Here is an 18,628-nt window from a genome sequence, read left to right as displayed (position 1 = left end):
AATACCTGACAGTTGTGTTTATTAAGGAATTAGCCCCCAACAACTGAGTGTTACTGTTTTCGCAACTCAGTAAAACCAGTGACCATTGAGTCACTTCCAACTTATGGCGACCCCATGTGTGTCAGAGTAGAACTGTGCTCCAGTTTTTCGGGAGTAGATTACCAGGCCTTCTATCCGAGGTGCCTCTGGGTGGACTTGAACCTCCAACCTTTCGGTTAGCAGCTGAGCATGTTAACTGTTTGCAGCACCCAGGGACTCCCACAGTGCAGTAGCTGCTTGAAAAAAAAAATACACACTTGTGTCAGTGTCCAACACATGTCAAGTCATGCCATGTTTCCCTTGGACATTTTTAAATATCCTGTGGCACCTTTGTGAGTTTGCCGTGGTGCCTGGGGTGCCTTCATGCCGTTGTTAAATGCCGTCAAGCTGGTTCTGGCTCCTAAGATCCTATGTACAACAGAACAAAATGCTGCCCGGTCCTGCGCCATCCTCACAATCATTGCTGTTTGAGTCCATTGTTGGACCTACTGTGTCAGTCTGTCTCGTTGATGGTCGTCTTCTTTTTCACTGACCTGTACTTTACCAAGCATGATGTCCTTCTCCGGGGACTGGTCCCTCCTGATAACACCTCCAAAGTACGTGAGACTAAGTTTCGCCATGCTTGTTTCTGAGGAACATTCTGGCTGTGCTTCTTCCATGACAGATTTGTTCGTTCTTCTGGCAGTCCATGGTATACTCAGCATTCTTCGCCAACACCTTAATTCACAGGCATCAATTCTTCTTTGGTCTCCCGTATTCATTGTCCAGCTTTTGCATGCATACGAGGCAGTTGAAAATGCCATGACTTGGATTGGGCACACCTTAGTCCTCAGAGTGACGTCTTTGCTTTTTAACACTTTAAAGAGGTGTTTCGGAGCAGATTTGCCCAGTCCAATACATCATTTGATTTCTTGACTGCTGCTTCCGTGGTCATTGACTCTGGGTCCAAGTAAAACGAAATCTTTGACAACTTCAATATTTTCTCGTACGGGTTCTGCATGAGCACAATTAAGTGTTGTGGGATTCCCATTCTTGGAAAGGTTATCCATAATTTGTTAGGATCCATGCAGTCAACTGCCTTTGCATAGTCAATGAGACATTGGTAAACATCTTTCTGGTATTCTCTGCTTTCAGCCAAGATCCATCTGACATCAGCAACGGTATCCCTCGTTCCACATCCTCCTCTGAATCTGGCTTCAAATTCTGGCAGTTCCCTGTCAATGTACTGCTGCAACTTTTTTAATTATCTACAACAAAACTTTACTTTTATGTGATATTAATGATATTGTCCAATGATTTTCGCATTCTGTTGGATCGCCTTTCTTTGGAATGGGCATAGATAATATGGTTCTATTCCAATTGGTAGCTGTCTTCCAAATTTCTTGACATAGACAAGTGAACACTTCCAGCGTTGCGTCCATTTGTTGAAACGTCTAGTTGGTATTCCGTCAGTTCCGGGAGCCTTGTTTTCACCAGTGCCTTTGGCGCAGCTTGGACTTCTTTTCAGTACCGTCACTTGATCATGTGCTACCTCCTGAAATGGCTGAACGTCGACCAGTTCTTTCCGATGCAGTAACTCTGTGTATTCCTTCCATCTCCTTTTGGTGTTTCCTGCATCATTCGATATTTTCCCCATAGAGTCCTTCCTGTTGCAACTCGAGGCTTGAATTTTTTCTTCAGTTCTTTCAGCTTGAGAAACGCTGAGCGTATTCTTCCCTTTTGGTGTTCTATCTCCAGGTCTTTGCACATTTCATTAATTAATACCTTATTTTGTCTTCTTGAGTCATCCTTTAGCTACTCTATGTTCAAAAGCAAGTTTCAGAGTCTCTTCTGACATCCTCTTTGGTTTTTTCTTTGTTTCCTGTCTTTTTAATGACCTTTTGCTGTTTTCACGTATGTTGTCCTTGCAGAGCCAGATTAAGGCTTGTGTGGACCCTAAGCATTGATCATCTGTGATGCCCCCTCTGCTTACTCACACATTCTAGCAGGATATGTGAGGTTCAGATATATGTGTGTGTATGCGTGTATGTTTTAGCTATCCGTGATGCAAGTTATTTTTAAATGTGACTAATATTCGCGATTGAACACAGAAGTGGCATATGCCATTTTAGAAAGATGAAATGTACTGGTTTATAAAATTTTTAGTAGAAGTGAAGTACTAAGATTTTTACTGTATATCACATTTTCGGCAAAAAGCCCTGCCAGTTCCCTTCCATTGAGGTGGTAGCTTTTCCTTGTGTCCTATCTGCTTGGCATTTATGGGTCTTTGCTTTGGACAGCTGGTGCCCCTGTTTTGTTGATGCCCATGGTTGTCTTGCTTATTGGGTAATCCGTCCCTGTATTCTTGATGCCATTCCACAACTTGTCTGGTTTTTAGTCTTTAGCGTTCAGTGCATCAAATCTATTCTTGAGTTAGTCTCTAAATTCAGGTGGGCTATACGCAAGGTTGTACTTTGGCTCTCATGGACTTGTTTTAATTTTCTTCAGCTTCAAGCAATTAATGGTCTGTTCTGGAGTATCTGTACATACACGCCCTGAATTCTCTTAAGAAGGTCAAGTGGCTCAGTCATCATGGGTTATTCATTGACCATGCATCTAGACGAAGGATTTGTGTTGGGCGGAACTGACTCCGTAATTTCCTTATGTCTCTCTCCTCCCCCCACCCTGACCTAGCATTATTGACCTTTTTCAAGTGTCAGAATCAAAGCTCTGGAAACCAAAAACTACCCAAGCAGCCTATTTCCCAGGAATTTGCTGTTGACTACTGGTTGTAGGAAGAACTTTCAGGAGCCGGCCAGCCATTGCACGTGGGCAGTAGTACAGGTCAAAAATCTGTGTTGATCCTGTCAGTACAAGGGCTCCAGACCAGGTGCCAGCTTTTGCAGGACCTCTGCCAGGTAGCATATTCTCCTCTGTGAGTTGTGCATGTGTGAGCCTTATGTACCTCCAGGACTCAGACCAGAAAGGAAGAGGCTCATGGTTCTCATACCTAAGGGGCATAGGTTTTCTTCATCCTACAGAACATGGAAGAGGACACATTGGGAGGGGTGGGATGGGAACCGGAAGTCTCTTTATGGCCTTTGGAAATGGGTAGCTTGTGGGCCTTTGGCGAGCTGGAGAAGCATCCCATGGGCCTTTGCCTGGTATCTGGAGAGGCTTTCTGTGAGCCTTGCCTGGTAGCTGGGGAAGCCATATGTGGGCCTCGCCTGGTAGCTTGAGAAGCCATCTGTGGGCCTTGCCTGGTAGCTGGAGAAGCCGTCTGTGGGCCTTGCCTGGTAGCTGGAGAAGCCTCCCATGGGCCTTTGCCTGGTAGCTGGAAAAACCTTCTGTGAGCCTTGCTTGGTGAACTGAGAAGTCTTGCCGTGGGCCTTACTGGGTACTGGAGAAGCTGTCTGTGAGCCTTGCCTGGTAGCTGGAGAAGCCGTCTATGGGCCTTGCCTGGTAGCTGGAGAAGCCTCCCGTGGGCCTTGTCTGGTAGCTGGAGAAGCCTCCCGTGGGCCTTGTCTGGTAGCTGGAGAAGCCTCCCATGGGCCTTTGCCTGGTAGCTGGAGAAGCCTTCTGTGAGCCTTGCTTGGTGAGCTGAGAAGTCTTGCTGTGGGCCTTACCTGGTACTGGAGAAGCTATCTGTGGGCCTTGCCTGGTAGCTGGGGAAGACGTCTGTGGGCCTTGCCCTGGTAGCTGGAGAAGACGTCTGTGGGCCTTGCCTGGTAGCTGGGGAAGCCTGGCTGTGGGAAGTTCTGCTGAGAAGTTACTTTTCTGCATGGGACAGGCTAGGTTCTCTCTCAGAGCTTAATCATAGACTTTTCCGTGCAGGTGTTTGACCTGGAAAGGGTGACATAGCAGTGTGGCTGTCCTCTTAGGCTTTGTTTTGTTTTTAGATTGTGCATATTTTTATTATTGTCAAATTATTATTATTATAGCAAGATAGAATATTTTGTAAAAGAAGTCAGCTTCCAGTAGTCCTGCAACCCTAACAGCACAACCATTTTCAGTCTCCCATCTTTCTTGATTGTTTACCTATAATAATAGCTGCTTACAGTGAAACCTGTGAAAGCTGGATCCTTTGTAAGGTAGAAAAATGGTCGGAGAAGAAAACCCAAACATTTCCCTCTAAAACGAGCTATAAAAAAGTGGTAAGACTGCACCATGTTGAAGGCGGAAAACTTGGAAGACCTGGAAAAACGAGTCAGCTCTCACAGGTTTCGCTGTATTTTGCATCCAGTTTTGTTTCCGTCTGTATTATAAATGTCTTCAGTGTTGCTACGTAGTCTATATAGTTAAAGCAACAAGGCACAGAGAAAAATTCAACACTTGAAAACGATATGGTATGTGAATTATATCTCAGCAAAACCGTTACTAAGAAAACAAATGCTTATAAAATTAAAGTTTTTCCAAATGAAGGAATGATCCAAAAAACTGGTGAGGCCCACCAACCTATGTTCCCAGTAGTAATACCAGTCATTAGCAACACATTGTTTCACATCAGTTCTCTCGTTCCTACTTGCGTTTTATTTACTTACCTAGAATAAAATCCATTTGGTACATTATAGTACCAAAATTTGACTATATTTTTGTAATTGGTAATGGAATAAATGCTGTGTATATGGTTTGTCCCCAGTTGAATTCTCTCTAGACAGGAAATGTGCTGTGCTCTTTACTTCGGTCAGAAGAAATAACTCATCTTTTAAAATCCAAGCCCTCATTGGAAGTCCACATGTTGTACACCCAGGAAGGGAAAAGGGCTCTTAGGGTTTAAGATTTGGTAGCATTTCTTCTGTGAACCCAGGAAGTCGCTAGGCCAAGGACCGGGGTGGCAGCACCACCAATTGTGTGATTAAGTCTTCAGGACTAGCTCCTCCATTTAAGACAACTCAGATATTACTCACTAGGGAGCCATGAGCTCTTGAGCTGCTCCCCCAGTACTAGTTAAAGAGCAATGAATCTGGCTGTCTTCACTCTAAGTTGAGGATTTCTCACCTGCTTTGCTCTCTGACCTGCAGGAGTCATTCCTGGAGAGGTATTTAGGTTCCCGGATAGTTTGCCACGGGCTTCATGCAGACTGTTACTGTTTGCAGCCTGCTAGTCTAGAGGGCAGAAGTGAGAAGTTGGGAGGTGGGATAACTGGGCTTTGCAGTTTGACTTGAGCTTGAATTCCAGCATGGCCGTTAGCTGGGCAAGCTGCTTGCTTGTACTTAGCCTCAGGTTACTCATCTGCAAAATGGAATAACATTTGCCTCATGTAGTTGTGGTGAGTCTCGCATAACGTATGTCTGTACTCAAAGGGAAGCTTTTGGAGTGAATTCTGTGTTGAGAGTGTGCTCTGTGAGTGGGGGAATACGTATATGCTTTGTCCCTCCATCTGTCCCACCTGCCCCATATGTTCTGCCTCCGTACCCCATGAACTTAGATTTGAGTGCTGATTGGAAAAAAAAAAAAAAAAAAAATCACAGCATGACTCATCTAGAAGCAAGGAAAAGGAAATGACACTTGACCGTTGCTGGTTTGTGAGCCATTCACTCTTAACTAGTGGAACTTAGGGCTGTAAATGGTAATGTAGCTGTTGAACTGTTGAGAATGTCCAGCCCTGCCTAGCATTTGGCATTTTCCTGCTCAACACAATAGCCGGCCTTCTTTAGGAGTTGGCCTCAGCAAGGCTAGAATTGCCCTTGCGGACGTGGGAGACAGGGACTTTCTGGGAGCTCCTAGAGTGGCTGTGCTGGGGAGAGCCTACCCCAAGCTGCATCAAGGGTGGTGACCAGAACTGAGTAGCAGACCGAGGGCAGGCTGGGGGAGTTCCTCTTCTGTTGTTTGGGTTAAAAGAAAGCCAGGACAGACCCATTGTTATACCACCTTCTGACGGGGAACTCACTACCTATTACGCCATTGGGTTTTCTGTCTGTTCCCAGCAGCCACTTCAGTGGTAGAAATCTTGGTAAATGCCGGAAGTCGTGATCTCATGCAAAGGGGAAGAGCAGCCATTATTCTTCCTCCGACCCCTCCTCGCTCCACCACACTGCCAGGGGACTTTCTTGACTGCTCTTGCTCCCAGTAAACTTGAAACTGAAATTCCCAGAAGCCCCACCTGCTATGCGATGGCTCTGCAGCCGCAAAGGAGCCACTGTGTGCCCCATCCACCCTCCTTTCAAAAGTGCAAGCCCCAACATCCTGCCTTCCCTTCGGGGCCACATGCCACAGATTGCTCACCAAGGTGTGGCTAGGTGCCTCCTCCTGTGGTTGGGATACATCTTTTTGAAATTACACAAAACAAAAAGCTGCCTGTCCTGAGGGACTTGGCGCGTCCCACCTTTCTTCCTTCTGTACTTTTGTCCACTGTAAAATGGGGGCATGGGGGCATTGGCCCTCTTCATCTAACTTCACAGGGGGGAGGAGAATTATTATCAGCATCAGCAGCCCGAGGCTGATTGCTGTGAGGTGGAGGTCAGACATATGTTCACTCTCCGACCGCTTTACCAATTCTGACACCAGTCGTTCCTTGGGCAAGTGTTACAAAGCTTTTTAGCTCCACCAACAAGATCCCAGGGGCACCTCACTCCTTCAGGAAACCCCCTGCCCAAAGATGCGTAGCTCTCTCACTCCCTAGGTTGACTCCCCCATTGTGGCCACTTCACTCCATGGGCTGGGAAGCCTACCATGCCATCGCATGCTGATCTCCTGGTTTTACTGCTGTTTCTCTGCTGCTGCTTCTCACTGTCTTGCGCCATTTCTGGTGTTGCAGTTCTCTCTCTGTTTGTCTCCTGAGACTGGGAAGCTCTCAGCGCAAGGATGCTGTGTCCAAAGGACACACTCTGCTCCCATTTTATCTTGATGTTTGTGAGGGCCCCCCCCCATCTGCTTCTGGCATGGCTCACTTTAAGCTTAGCAGGATGGCAAAACTGACCAATCCCCTTGTTAGGGTTCCATACACCTTATTTGCATGGCCTCACTCCCACAAGGATGTCATGTGCCTTATTTGCATGATTAGCAAGCTGTCCAATCCCCTTGGTGGGCCAAGGCACCTTATTTGCATAGTCCTGCCCATTCATTTAATGGGAGTTAATAAGACCACGGCAAGAAAGGCCATATAAAAACGATCCATTGCACCACCATCCGTATTCCTGGAAATGCTGCTGGGTGATTTCTGGGTTCCATAGGACTTTGCTCATTTATGTTTCTGACTTTGAAGTCAGGTATATTTTTTCTGAGCAGTGCCTTAACCTTGCTGTCCTGACTTCTGGCCCAGTGGGTACATAACTCTCCTTCCTGGCAGCGTGTAGATCACTGCACGGCCCTGGCTTCCTGACATCTCCATGCACCAGGGGAGTAATGCTTTTGTAATTTGGTGGCCGTGTATCCAGGGCCCCGTGAAAGCAGAATGTGTGTCTCAAAGACTTTGTTTTGCTATCTCCAGCCTCATAAAGCTGTCTCCTTTGTCCTTGTCTGGCTCCAAGCTTTCTCCTAAAACGTCAACTTGAAGTGTAGAGACGCTGTTCCCATGAGAAGCCTTTCAGAGAAGAACGCAGCCTGGGCCACTACCTAGGGATTGATTCCCTCCTTGGGGTGAGGCAGCCTCTCCCCAGACGCAGCCCACCCCGGACGCCCTGGGGAGGGAAAGAGGAAGAGATGCCCTCGGTGACCGTCTTTCTCTACAGCTTTCAAAAAACTCAATCTTTTCACGTGCCTTTAATTAAATCTAAGCTTGCACTTGGAAGAGTTGGGTAACAGAAGTTTCCCTTTTGAAAATGGTTCCGGGCCAGAGTGTTGCGTTGGCATAGAAGGCGGGTTGGTCTGAACAAGTTCTATATGGCAGGGAACATGAACAGCCACACAGGATGATGGTGGCTTTGTTTCAGCTGGATTTTTCAGGTAGAGAAAGGGACTGTTTCCCATCTCCCTCCCTGCCTTTTTTTCTGTCTACAAGACTAATTCTAGAGCTGGCTTAATTTGTCTTGGCAAGACTCCTGGTTAACCCTTTCCTGTAAAAACCTTCTCTGGCTGGGGAACTGAGCCTTCTTCTCAGCAGGCTGTCCGGGAACGAAGGCATTTCCATTGCATCCGAAGTGCCCCGCCAGCTTCCGCCCATTTTTCAGGTAAAATGAGTGTTTCCATCCTGGGCAGGCAGGGTGCCCATGGCAGTGGCCCAGTCCGGACCAGCAGGATGTAACTGAAGGAAACATACTGGTGATGGGCTTTCTCCAGGGCTCTCCTGTGCGCGTGTCTCAGGTGAGGTCCAGGCCAGGCTAGGAGGGAGCCCTGGTCCCCAGAGTGTGGTTTCTTTGACCAGTTCAGCATTTGAACAGCTCTTCCACTTTCCTCTTTTCCACTCTCACTTGGCTTCTGTTGGGAGTCTCTGGGTTTTGCTTTGTGTTTACTTGGTTTTGTTTTTTTGTTTTCCTTTTTTTATAGTGGTAAGTATATCTAAAATAGAGGAGCCCTGGTGGCGCAGTGGTTAAGTGCTCAGCTGCTAACCAAGAGGTCGGTGGTTTGAATCCACCTGCCACTTCTCAGGAGAAAGATACCGCAGCCTGCTTCCATAAAGATTTACAGCCTTGGAAACCCTATGGGGCAGTTCTACTCAGCCCTGTAGGGTTGCTGTGAGTCAGAAGCAACTCGCCAGCAGTGGGCTTTATATCTGAAACATTTGCCACTTCAACATCTTTAACACATACAGTTCAGTTCAGTTACATTCACCATGTTGTGTAGCCATCACCACTATCCGTTTCCAGATTGTTCCATCATCCTTAACAGAAGCAATGACTCCCTTTTTAATTGGACTTGAACTAGGAGCTGATCTTTTTTTCCCCAGGAGTGTTTTTCCTTCTCTGGGGAAGGAGATGCTCTGTTTTCATCTTGCTGATGAGTGGGGAACCCCCTTGGCCTGTGCTGGGGGGAGGAGCCAGGTGGTGTTACGTTGCGGGGAGGGGAGGGCCACTGTTTCATGTCCCCGGGCTGTGGGCTCCAGGCCTCCGCTGATGCAGACAACTGTCTGGTAAATAGAGAGCCCTTGATCTCCAGGCTGAGTTCATCACTCTGACAAACTGAGAATACCCACCCGGAGGCCAGAGGGTGGATTTAACAAGTCAGGGCAGGTATCCCGGGCATTCCAAAACACTGCTTTGGGCGAAGAAAAGTGGAACAGTGGTTTCTTTTTTTTTTCCTTGCGTCTTCCTAACCCCCCTCTTTTCTGCCTCATTAATGGCATAGTGAGACTCTCTCCTTGCAGCAGGTTTTGTAAAACCGGTTCTGGAGCGACTGGCTATCTGATAATATGAATCTTTCTTCCATTTCCTTAGCTCTGTCATTTTAAATATTTCATCAAATGTTTGTATCTCACACCGTGACTGCCTTCCAAGATAACAATCATGGGTGCCTCGCCCATTTCACACTGAATTCCTGGTACCTGAGGCATGATGGGTGGGAGGGTGTCTGTGGGTCTGTTTTGGGGATGATCTTTTCCCCTATTCTCCCCTTCCCTGCGAGGGCACTGGGTTTCGTTTTACCCTTCCCTGCCAGGCCGAATGGTCCAGGGGGTCATGATGGAATAATACCGTCAGGGTATGAATAAAGGGTTTCATTGAGTGGAACTTGACTTGCCTCAGTGGACACTTGAGGATCAATAGTTCTGAAAAACATCATTGGGGTACTAGTCATAGCCCTCACTGGTCATGACCAGATACCCCATCTGCCTTTTGCTAAGCTCTCCTCCTCATTGCTTGAAAGCCCTGGCTCCACCTCCATCTGAGGAGCAGGTGATTCCATGGCTCCTGGCCCTGCTCAGGACAGGGTGTGGTGGCAAGCTACTTTGGCTGAGTGAGCACTTTAAAATCCAAAAGCATTTGAGTTGTTGTCTTCCTGAGTGAGAAGTTTCTTCCAGGGCAGCTATCTATCCAGACCCCTGCTCAGTGCAGCAACACGGGTGCCCAGGGTGCAGCAGGCTTACAGCCCAGCTCATTCAACTCGGAAGTCAGGAGGAGGAAATTCTAAGACATGACAAGGCGTGACCACCAGGAGGCACAGATTTCTATTGTTTGATTCTCCAGAACCTTCGAAGTCCCACAGGAGCCTGTGACATAAATGGGAGATTCCAGAGTCTTCCAGGGGACCTTTGTGCAGTGGTTCTGGTACTTCTGAGGCTTCTCGACTGTTGGCTGCCAGTCGGTGAAGGCTCATTTATAAGGCTGGTGTATAAGATTCTCTCAAAGTGTGAGAATCTTATAGGAGTTGAGTCTTTGTTCCATTGATTGACACTTGGCTCAGAGGCACTGAAGGTCAGGGGCCTCAGAGCTGGACTCCATGTGGGACGTTGGGTGGACTTGTATCTGTGGTACTAGGTCCAGGGTCCGTAGCTCCATAGTGCTCAGGGTGTACTCTGGGCATACCCCACCTTTTTTTTTTTGGACTAGGAGTAGGCAAGCAAAGACTAAACTAGGTAGCACACTGAAACCAGCTACTCCATTTATTTCTTTTTTTAAGAGTAGAGAGATTAATTTTGGAATGAGGAGCCGAACCAGAAATAGGAAGAGACTAAAAGAAGGGAAAAAGATACTTTGGACTCGACAGCTACTGGTTTGGGGTTTTTGGTCTGTGATTTTGCCCAGTCATCTCTTCCAGAGATGTGACTGGACAGCCTCAGCTCAGCCAGGCAGGGGCCTTGTGGAACATAGGAATCCACCCCACCCCCATCCTTACACGCCCCCTCCTCACAAGGAACCGCTGAAGTAAACAAATGCTGTCCCCTTTGAAGAGAAGTTGCATGTTTGGTGACTAAATCCCTGTGCTTTCTGGGTAGACACATTAGAATTCCAGTGTGGACAACTTGCCCCTTCGTCCTTGGCTCAGCTGTGGTCCAGGACAGGGGCTGGCACAGTGCAGCGCTTGGGGAATGGCAGGGCGCGGGGGCCTTTAGGTAGAGTTAACAGTAGGATGTACCCAGAAAGCTGTCCCCTAGAGGGAACATTTGAGGAAATGTTCAAAATCAAACCTCTTGATGAGTCGATTCCAACTCATCGTCACCCTATAGGAGAGAGTAGAACTGCCCTACAGGGTTTCTAAGGAGCGGCTGGTGAATTCAAACTGCCAGTGTTTTGGTTAGCAGCCGAGCTCTTAACCACTGTTACAGTCCCACATTTTGTGACTGACATGCTCTTTAACATTGATTTCCTCAGTCACTGCCACAAAGGGATTGCTGTTGGTCCACAGAGACTTGCCAGCTCTAGAAAGCGGCTGATTTATGATCCACCCTGAATTGGGCATGGCAGTCCTCCAGGCTGCCCCACCCTCTGACCAGCCTGGCCCCAGCTCCTTTGCCCACCTCACTGGCAGTGGTGGGGAGTGGTGGCTGGAAGCAACAGTAGCTGAGCAGCCTGGCATGGGCTTTATTCCACTCAGCTGAATGAATAGCCGCAGTGTGAGAAGAATGAGGGGTGTTTGGCCTGTCCTAAATCAGGGGGAACTTTTTGTGTGTGTGTGTGCTTAAGTGAAAGTTTACAAACCAAGTCAGTCGCTCATACAAAAACTTATATCCACCTTGCTGTATACTCCTAGTTGCTCTCCCTCTAATGAGACCGCACCCTCCTTCCCTTCACACTCTATTTTTGTGTCCAATGGACCACCTTCTGCCTCCCTCTGCCCTCTCATCTTCTCCAGACAGGAGCTGCCCACATAGTCGCATGTGTCTACTTGATCCAAGGAGCTTACTCTTCACCAGTATCATTTCTTATCCCATAGTCCAGTCCAATCCCTGGCTGAAGAGTTGGCTTTGGGAATGGTTCCTGTCCTGGGCCAAGATGACCACCGGGGTCCTTCTGGTCTCAGTCAGACCATTAAATCTGGTCTTTTTACAAGAATTTGGTGTCTGTATCCCACTGCTCTCCTGCTCCCTAAGGAGTTTTCTGTTGTGTTCCTTGTCAGGGCAGTCATCAGTTGTAGCTGGGCACCATCTAGTTCTTCTGGTCTCAGGCTGATGTAGTCTCTGGTTTATGTGGCCTTTTCTGTCTCTTAGGCTTATATTTCTCTTGTGTCTTTGGTGTCATTCATTCTCCTTTGCCCCAGGTGGGTTGAGACCAATTGATGCATCGTAGATGGCCACTTGCTAGCGTTTTAAGACCCCAGACGCCACTCTCCAAAGTGGGATGCAGAACATTTTCGTAATAGCTTTGATTATGCCATTTGACTTAAGATGTCCCCTGAAACCATGGTGCCCAAACCCGCGAGGGAGAACGTTTTGAGGAAGGGGGCTAGGCACTATATTCTAGTCTCTGTGTGGAGCCATGGCTGTGGAGGGGATTAGGTAGCCTTACTTGCACCTTCCTTTTTGTGACGTACTTGGTGTGACGTTTCTTCATGTAAGGGGTCCATGGAGCTCTGTGCTGTTGTCATTTGAAGGCCTTGTTGCAGCGTAGGTACCCAACTTCGCCAGTCCTTTCTCCTCCCTCACTACCATCCGCTTTCTGCGAAGTCACCGTTTGCATTTTGTTCGTTAGCCTGTGGGCACTCGAGAGCCCACTCTAGTTGTGAGGGATGGGGCATCCGGGGCCCAGAAGTGGGGGAAGCGCATGTGTTCTCCCCATTTGACATTTGGGAAAGTGGAGGCAAGGGAAGGACACCGTCCCTGGCCTTCCAGGAGTTTGGAATGTGGGACTTGGACTGCAGCCTGCTCCTTGTTGACTTGGTCTGGGTGAAGAGTTTACTCTGCAGCAGTAACAGAGCATGTCTCAGAAGCGTCGATAAGAGCCTGTGCTATGAGGCTCCTGCTTGTGGCTGAGCTAAAGGACGTGGGGAGGTGGGGGCGTGGGCAGCCAGGCGCATGAAGGAACGGGGCAGAATATAAAGCCCGATGCGATGCAAGCTGAGAGGTGAGAGCCAGAGGGACAGGCTGCCCGGCTGTCATGCTTTCCCAGGCCTCGTTGGCCACTCATTCAAGGCCTGCTCCAGGCTTCCACGTGCTGCTCTTTATCCTCACAAGAACTTCTCTCCTTTTTCCTTAAACCAAAGGGGGAAAAAAAAAACCTTGGGAGCAGCTGATCTTTTGTATCGTGGTCATGGGATTCTGACATTATAAAGTGGTCGCCTCGTGCTTCCTTGGGACCTGTGGCCAGGGCAGTGATACTCCTGGTAGCTGGGCCTTGGCCACGCACTGTCCCGGCATGCTCCTAGGGGCCAGGGAAAGACAGGGCAGGGTGCAGGGGCTCGAGGGGCTTGCTGGCCTTGGCTCTCCTTGGCGAGTGGGTATCAGCCACTGCTGCAGGCCATGGAGCAGCGAGCTGGAAGTGAATCTGGAGCCTCCAGCTGCTCTGATATGGGAGAAGGGGGCAGAGCCCCCGGCCCCGAGGCCCCAGGACATTGGCACGTCACTGCTCCTGCAGTGCTTTTACCTATCTTTCTCCTCCTTGGACCGCACTGACGGTCCCAGTGAAGGGAGTAACCGTGGTTCGGGAGCCCAGGCTCACCTCCTTGTGTTTCTGTTTCTCTTTTGCAGGATAACGCAGAGGTAGAAAAGCGAGATCCCCAGGAATTAGTTGGTAAGTCCCCTGGGGAAGCCTCAGTGCCTGTGCCCCCCAGGCTTCTTTCTGCTTTTGTCAAAGCAGCTGCTCTCTTGAGCAGCCGTCTCTAAGCACTCCCTCTGGGGCCCTTGGCATCCCCTAAGATGTCTGGGTAAGACACCAGGGAACAATTCTTCCTTTAACATAAGATTCATGGTGCATTTCACTGGGCTCTGGTCAGTTGCCAGTGTTGTCAAAAGAGAATTCAGGGCCCACTTCAGCTGAGAGCTGACTCTTGTGCCCCGGGCCCAGCCCTCTGTTCTGGCACCCCTCTTTCCCCTCTGCTGGCATATTTGTGTTGTCCGGGGAGTGACCACGTGGCCTCTGCTGGCACTGCATTCTGTCCTCAGGCAGGAACATGCCTCACAACCCTGGAGACTGGGACCCTTTGTGACGTGGAAGGAGCAGGGAGGTTGTGTTTCTGGAAAACAGCCATAGGCCATCCAAGCCCTGTGTTGACCCCAGCCTCTTGATCCTCTTAGAAAACCCCTCAGGTTCTTGACTTTGGCCATGGACTCTGTAATGCTCCCCAGGGCCTGACCCAGAAGAAGTTTCTGGCAGTCTGAATCCAAACCTTAAGGAGGAATGAACCCTCCTCTCTCTGGTGGCCATTACCATCTCTCCTGGCCTGTCCCTTGAATCTTCACAAAACAAGACTCCTGCTCGCTCGGCTCTGCTTTGGATGGCAGCCCACAGAGCCATTCCTGTGCTTCCTTTTCAGAGCCGTGACTCACACACACCAGCCCCAGGGACTCAAAGTCCAGGACTTAGCCTGGGAGTGCTGCTTCCTGTCTCTTGCTAACCTATCCTTTCTCTGAATAGGCTCCTTTTGCTGGGGTGGAAGAAGGGAGCCCGTTCTGTTTTTCCCTAACTCAAGGAGCTGGAAACTGTTCGTTAGATTTGCTTGTTGAGGAGGGACTGGTAGGAACTGACACTGTAGGCAGCCGAAAACCCTGGCAGGATTCTACCTTCATCCCTGGGTTTCCTGGTGAATGCGGTGTGTGTCTTCCAAATCCTACAAAAATCAGCATTTCCTGGAGACCTAGTTTTTGCTCTCTAGAAAATGGTGCTTTAGGGGTATGGCAGTTGGCTTTGTGGGTGGAGGATGCAGAGCCGGTGCCTGCCAGGGACCAGCGGCTTCTCCCGGGGCCTGAGCCACAGTCCAGGGGACTGGGGCCAACCTCCCCTGCTGTTTACTACCGAGAACCTATGTAAAGGGGGCCAGAGAGCAGCCTGCCTGCATGCCAGGATTGCCAGGACACAGTAACAGTAGTGCCCAGGCAGGTGAGTGGGCAGCCAGGGGAATGTGTGTGGGCACCAGCTGCCCTGCCGCCAGCTTCTCCCACAGCACTGGCACTTTTCTCCTCTTGCCCCTTTTCTTTACTAGCTTCATTGAGGTATAATTTACATACAGTGGGGTTACCCCGAGCTCTACAGGTACTGAGTGACATTAGCCCCCACCACCATTATGGTAGAGAGCGCCTCCATTGTCCTAAAATGTCCCCTCGCCACCCCCCCCCGCCGCGAACCATCTCCTCCCCCAGCCTCAGGCAGGTACTGATCTTCTTTCTTCACTGCGGTTTTCTCTTTTTTATAATTTCATAGAAATCAGGCTCCCTCACCCAGGCCTCGTTGGCCAAGGATCTTTAGCAGCATCCTTGGTCTCTATCCTCTAGGTGCCAGTAGCACCCCCGTCCCCAGCTGTGACAATGAAAAATGTCTCCAGACGTTGCCCAGTGTCCCTGGGGAGCCAAATCCCCCCTGGTTGAGAACCACTGACACAAATGAAATCATACAGTCTTTTGTGTCGCTGCTTCGCTTGACATAATGCTTTTGAGATTCACTCATGTCGTTGAGCATCTCCATGGTTTCTTTCTTTGTACTGCTAAGTAATGCCCTGTGGTAGGAATGCACCACGGTTCGTTTATCCCTTCACCCACCAAAGACACAGATGCATCTTGAAGCCCAGTAGTCTTGAATACTTGTCCTGTTTCTCGTTGAGGAGGTGAGGGGTTTAGCTGACAGAGTGGCTTCCACTCATGATGCCATCCCTGGGTGTTGGTCCCTCAGCCTGAACTCAGCTCCTTTTGTGACTCTTTCTGGATGTCAGGCCTCACAGGCTGCCCAGCTTGGATTGAAAAGCATTTCGTATGTGTGGACAGCCCCAGCTTTAGTGAGCAAACGAGAGCACGGAGAAGCCAGCCCACGAGCTGTCAGCATCGCAGCTGCTTGGCAGAGCAGAGTGGTACCCCGTCCCCCCTCTCCTGGTGCCGCACCAGCACCCCACCGGGGTCCTATAAGGTTACACTTTTGGCATGCTGATCCAGTGGCTTCTGCATGTTGCTGGTGAGCGAGGGACACTGCTGCCTCTTGCCCTACAGCCACCTCCAGCCCTCCAGGCACCCCTGGCATCTCCAGTCTTGCTCATTCCTAGCCATTACCTAAGCCCACTTGACCGGCGGCTCCTGCTCAGATTCCTACCTGGCAGCTGTGGATGCCGTGACTGTTTTCTGGCTTGGGCGTGCACAGGGTGAATCACGCCGGCAACAAGCCTCTCAGATTCTAAGTGCACTGCCCTTCTAGAACACCCCTAGCAGACCCAGGCAGCAGCCCAACACCGCCACTGCCTCTAAGGGTCTGGGGATGCATTTCCCGGGAGAATGCTTGAGGCTTCGTGGTGGCTCAAATAACAGCATTTGTGGGTCTTACATCTTCTCCGTGAGACATATTCTGGGACTTAGGAAAGGAATCACTGGAAGATTGCCCCTGACTTATCCTGTGCAGTAAACTTTCCTCTGCTTTTACGGAATGTGTCTTTATTTTTGCCAGTAACTTCCTGGCAATTCTCTTGTTTCCAGACTGGGAGCTCGGGGGCATTCCCCATCCTGTCACACTGGACCATATGAGCCCCAGAGTGTGGTTGGGTTGCAGTGGCAGCATGGCCACACCATGTTTATCCCAAAGGCCTTCCTGGCAAATCCCGAAGGACACTCTTTGTCTCTCACACAGAGGCACGCTCTCAGCCCAGCGCTTCACCCCGCTTGTGTGTGTGCCCAGGGCTGTCTTTGCTGATACCCACAAAATCAGAGGGCCACCCCACCCCAGCTAACTCTACTTCACAGGCCTCTGCAGCCCACCTGAGCCTTGGGCTGAGAGCTCCTGACTATCCCAGGGCTGAGAGAAAGGAGGAATTCAAGACTAGAGTTGAACTCCAGTCAGGCCTGGGTGTCACCTTTGCTCCCTGAGTCAGGAGGCAGAAGGAAGGTGCTGGGCAAGAGAAGCACATAGCCCCCATGGAAGCTGTCCTTGGTCTGCACTGGTGGGTCAGGTCCAGGCGGGACCTTTGGTCTCCATGTTGCCCAGTCTCTGTTCTCTTGCCCTCACCCGAAATGGCTGTTCAGTGCTGTGCTCTTGGGGCACATCCAGCAAGGGTCCATGATAACAGGGATAATCGCACATGTACAGTGTAATGAGACTGCCCTGGGTTCGAGCTCTCTGCCAGTCTTGACATACCTCCAGTGTGCTCGGGCCTGGATGGCAGCACATGGAATGGCAAAGTCTGCTGGGGCCTTACCCCAGCCCTGCCCAGCACGGTGTGCTTTACAGTAACACTGAAACCCGAGGCAGAGATCAAAGCTCCTTATCTGCTGAGAAAATATTAACCCAGCTTTTGGAGAGGAGATGGGGCCAGCCATGCTAGGCCAGCCCTGGGCAGCCTCTCAGCCCCAGAGGGCTATTCTGAGAAATGGATAGGCCCGGGGCCTGGCACACAGTAGGTGCCTAGTTCTTGCTGAATGTTAACTGGTGGTGGTTTGCTCATTCTTTCCCTTCATCCTTTCCCACCCAACTCTGCCTGCTTTTTGCACATTGTATGGTTCTTTTCATGAGAGAATGCTCTTAAGAGCACAGACAGAATCTTAAAACAAACAGCACATTGTCTGAGCGCTCCAGAGCACAACTCTGCAGCTGCCAGGGTGGCCAGAGGCTAAGGGAAGGGAGTGGAGAGAGAGCCTTGGGTGGGTAGTGGCAAATCTCTGTGGGAATTGTCCATTGGAGGTTGGGGTTTTTCACGTTAGAAATAGGCCTTTTGTTCCCAAGAATGAGGTGGACCAACAGAGAGTTGATTGGTGTTTTATTTTCTTCTGAAGTCCCTAAGTTAATTCTTAACTTAGGCAATTTTTTAAATGTCGTTTATGCTCAAGGCGCAGTTCTGGATGCTTTGGGACCCAGAGCCTCAGGAGCCCTAGATTCTTTCACTTAGAGCCTGGGCAGGTCAGCCTGGGATAAGAAGGATGGCTCCAAGCAACTCTGAGTTTCACAAGTCTTGGAGGGGTTTTAGGGATATGCCTAGTGGTGGGCTGGAGCGGGCGGGACCCGCTTACATTGTACACACCCGTTCCCCGCTCTAGGGTCAGTGACTTCATGTTGGTAACTTGAAATTGACCACTGAAGGAGAAATTACACCATGGGAATTGGCAAATGCTACAGATCCCGGCTCCCCCTCTCTCCTAAGCTGGTTGCTAAGTGTTTACCAGCACACGACTGACACACCTTTCTTTGAAAGTTAACTGCTGAGGCTTGGGAGTATGTATTCTTTGCACCTGTGACTTATGCCCAAACTACTACTTCCCCTCACTGCACTGGCTGGCTCCTTCTGGTCATTTGGTCTGATTTAGATGACCCCCTCTCAGAAAAGCCACAGCTGAACAGCCCATCTTAACTCTTTTCATAGCATTTACTCCTCCCCAAGAACATTTTACATGCTTCCTTTTTTATTGTCCATGTCTTTTCCCATTCCAGCCCCTCACCTGCTGAATTTTTGTCTCTGTTCTTTCAACAGCCTCATTTTCTGAAAGAGTCCGGAACATGTCACCTGATGAAATCAAGATCCCGCCAGAACCCCCTGGCAGATGTTCAAATCACTTACAAGTAAGCACAAGCCTGGGCTGCCGAGGCCACTGTGGATTAGGTGGCCCATTGGGGTATTTGGTTTGGTCGTATATCCAAAGGCCTGGCTGGGAAAGGGACCGAGGCTTCTGCAGGGGAAGCAG

At 49.6% G+C, this 18,628-nt stretch overlaps 1 protein-coding gene across 3 annotated transcripts in view; it reads left to right on the top strand.

The window, feature by feature from the left end:
• Nucleotides 1–18,628, top strand: part of SAP30BP (SAP30 binding protein) — a 35,495-nt gene that overhangs the window by 8,671 nt on the left and 8,196 nt on the right. For all 3 annotated transcript variants that reach the window (XR_010318298.1, XM_003417257.4, XM_064270741.1), the window contains exons 4-5: nt 13,514–13,556; nt 18,418–18,506. Coding sequence is in view for 2 of the 3 variants with exons in the window: in XM_003417257.4 (XP_003417305.1) it covers nt 13,514–13,556; nt 18,418–18,506 (132 nt within the window). In the remaining variant the exon portion in view is untranslated. The remainder of the gene's footprint in view (nt 1–13,513; nt 13,557–18,417; nt 18,507–18,628) is intronic.

The sequence above is a fragment of the Loxodonta africana genome, chromosome 18 (genome assembly GCF_030014295.1).
Source record: "Loxodonta africana isolate mLoxAfr1 chromosome 18, mLoxAfr1.hap2, whole genome shotgun sequence".
In the NCBI taxonomy this organism is placed as follows: Eukaryota; Metazoa; Chordata; class Mammalia; order Proboscidea; family Elephantidae; genus Loxodonta; species Loxodonta africana.
The sequence above is the reverse complement of the archived record's forward strand: the minus strand, read 5'-3'. Positions and strand labels throughout refer to the sequence as shown.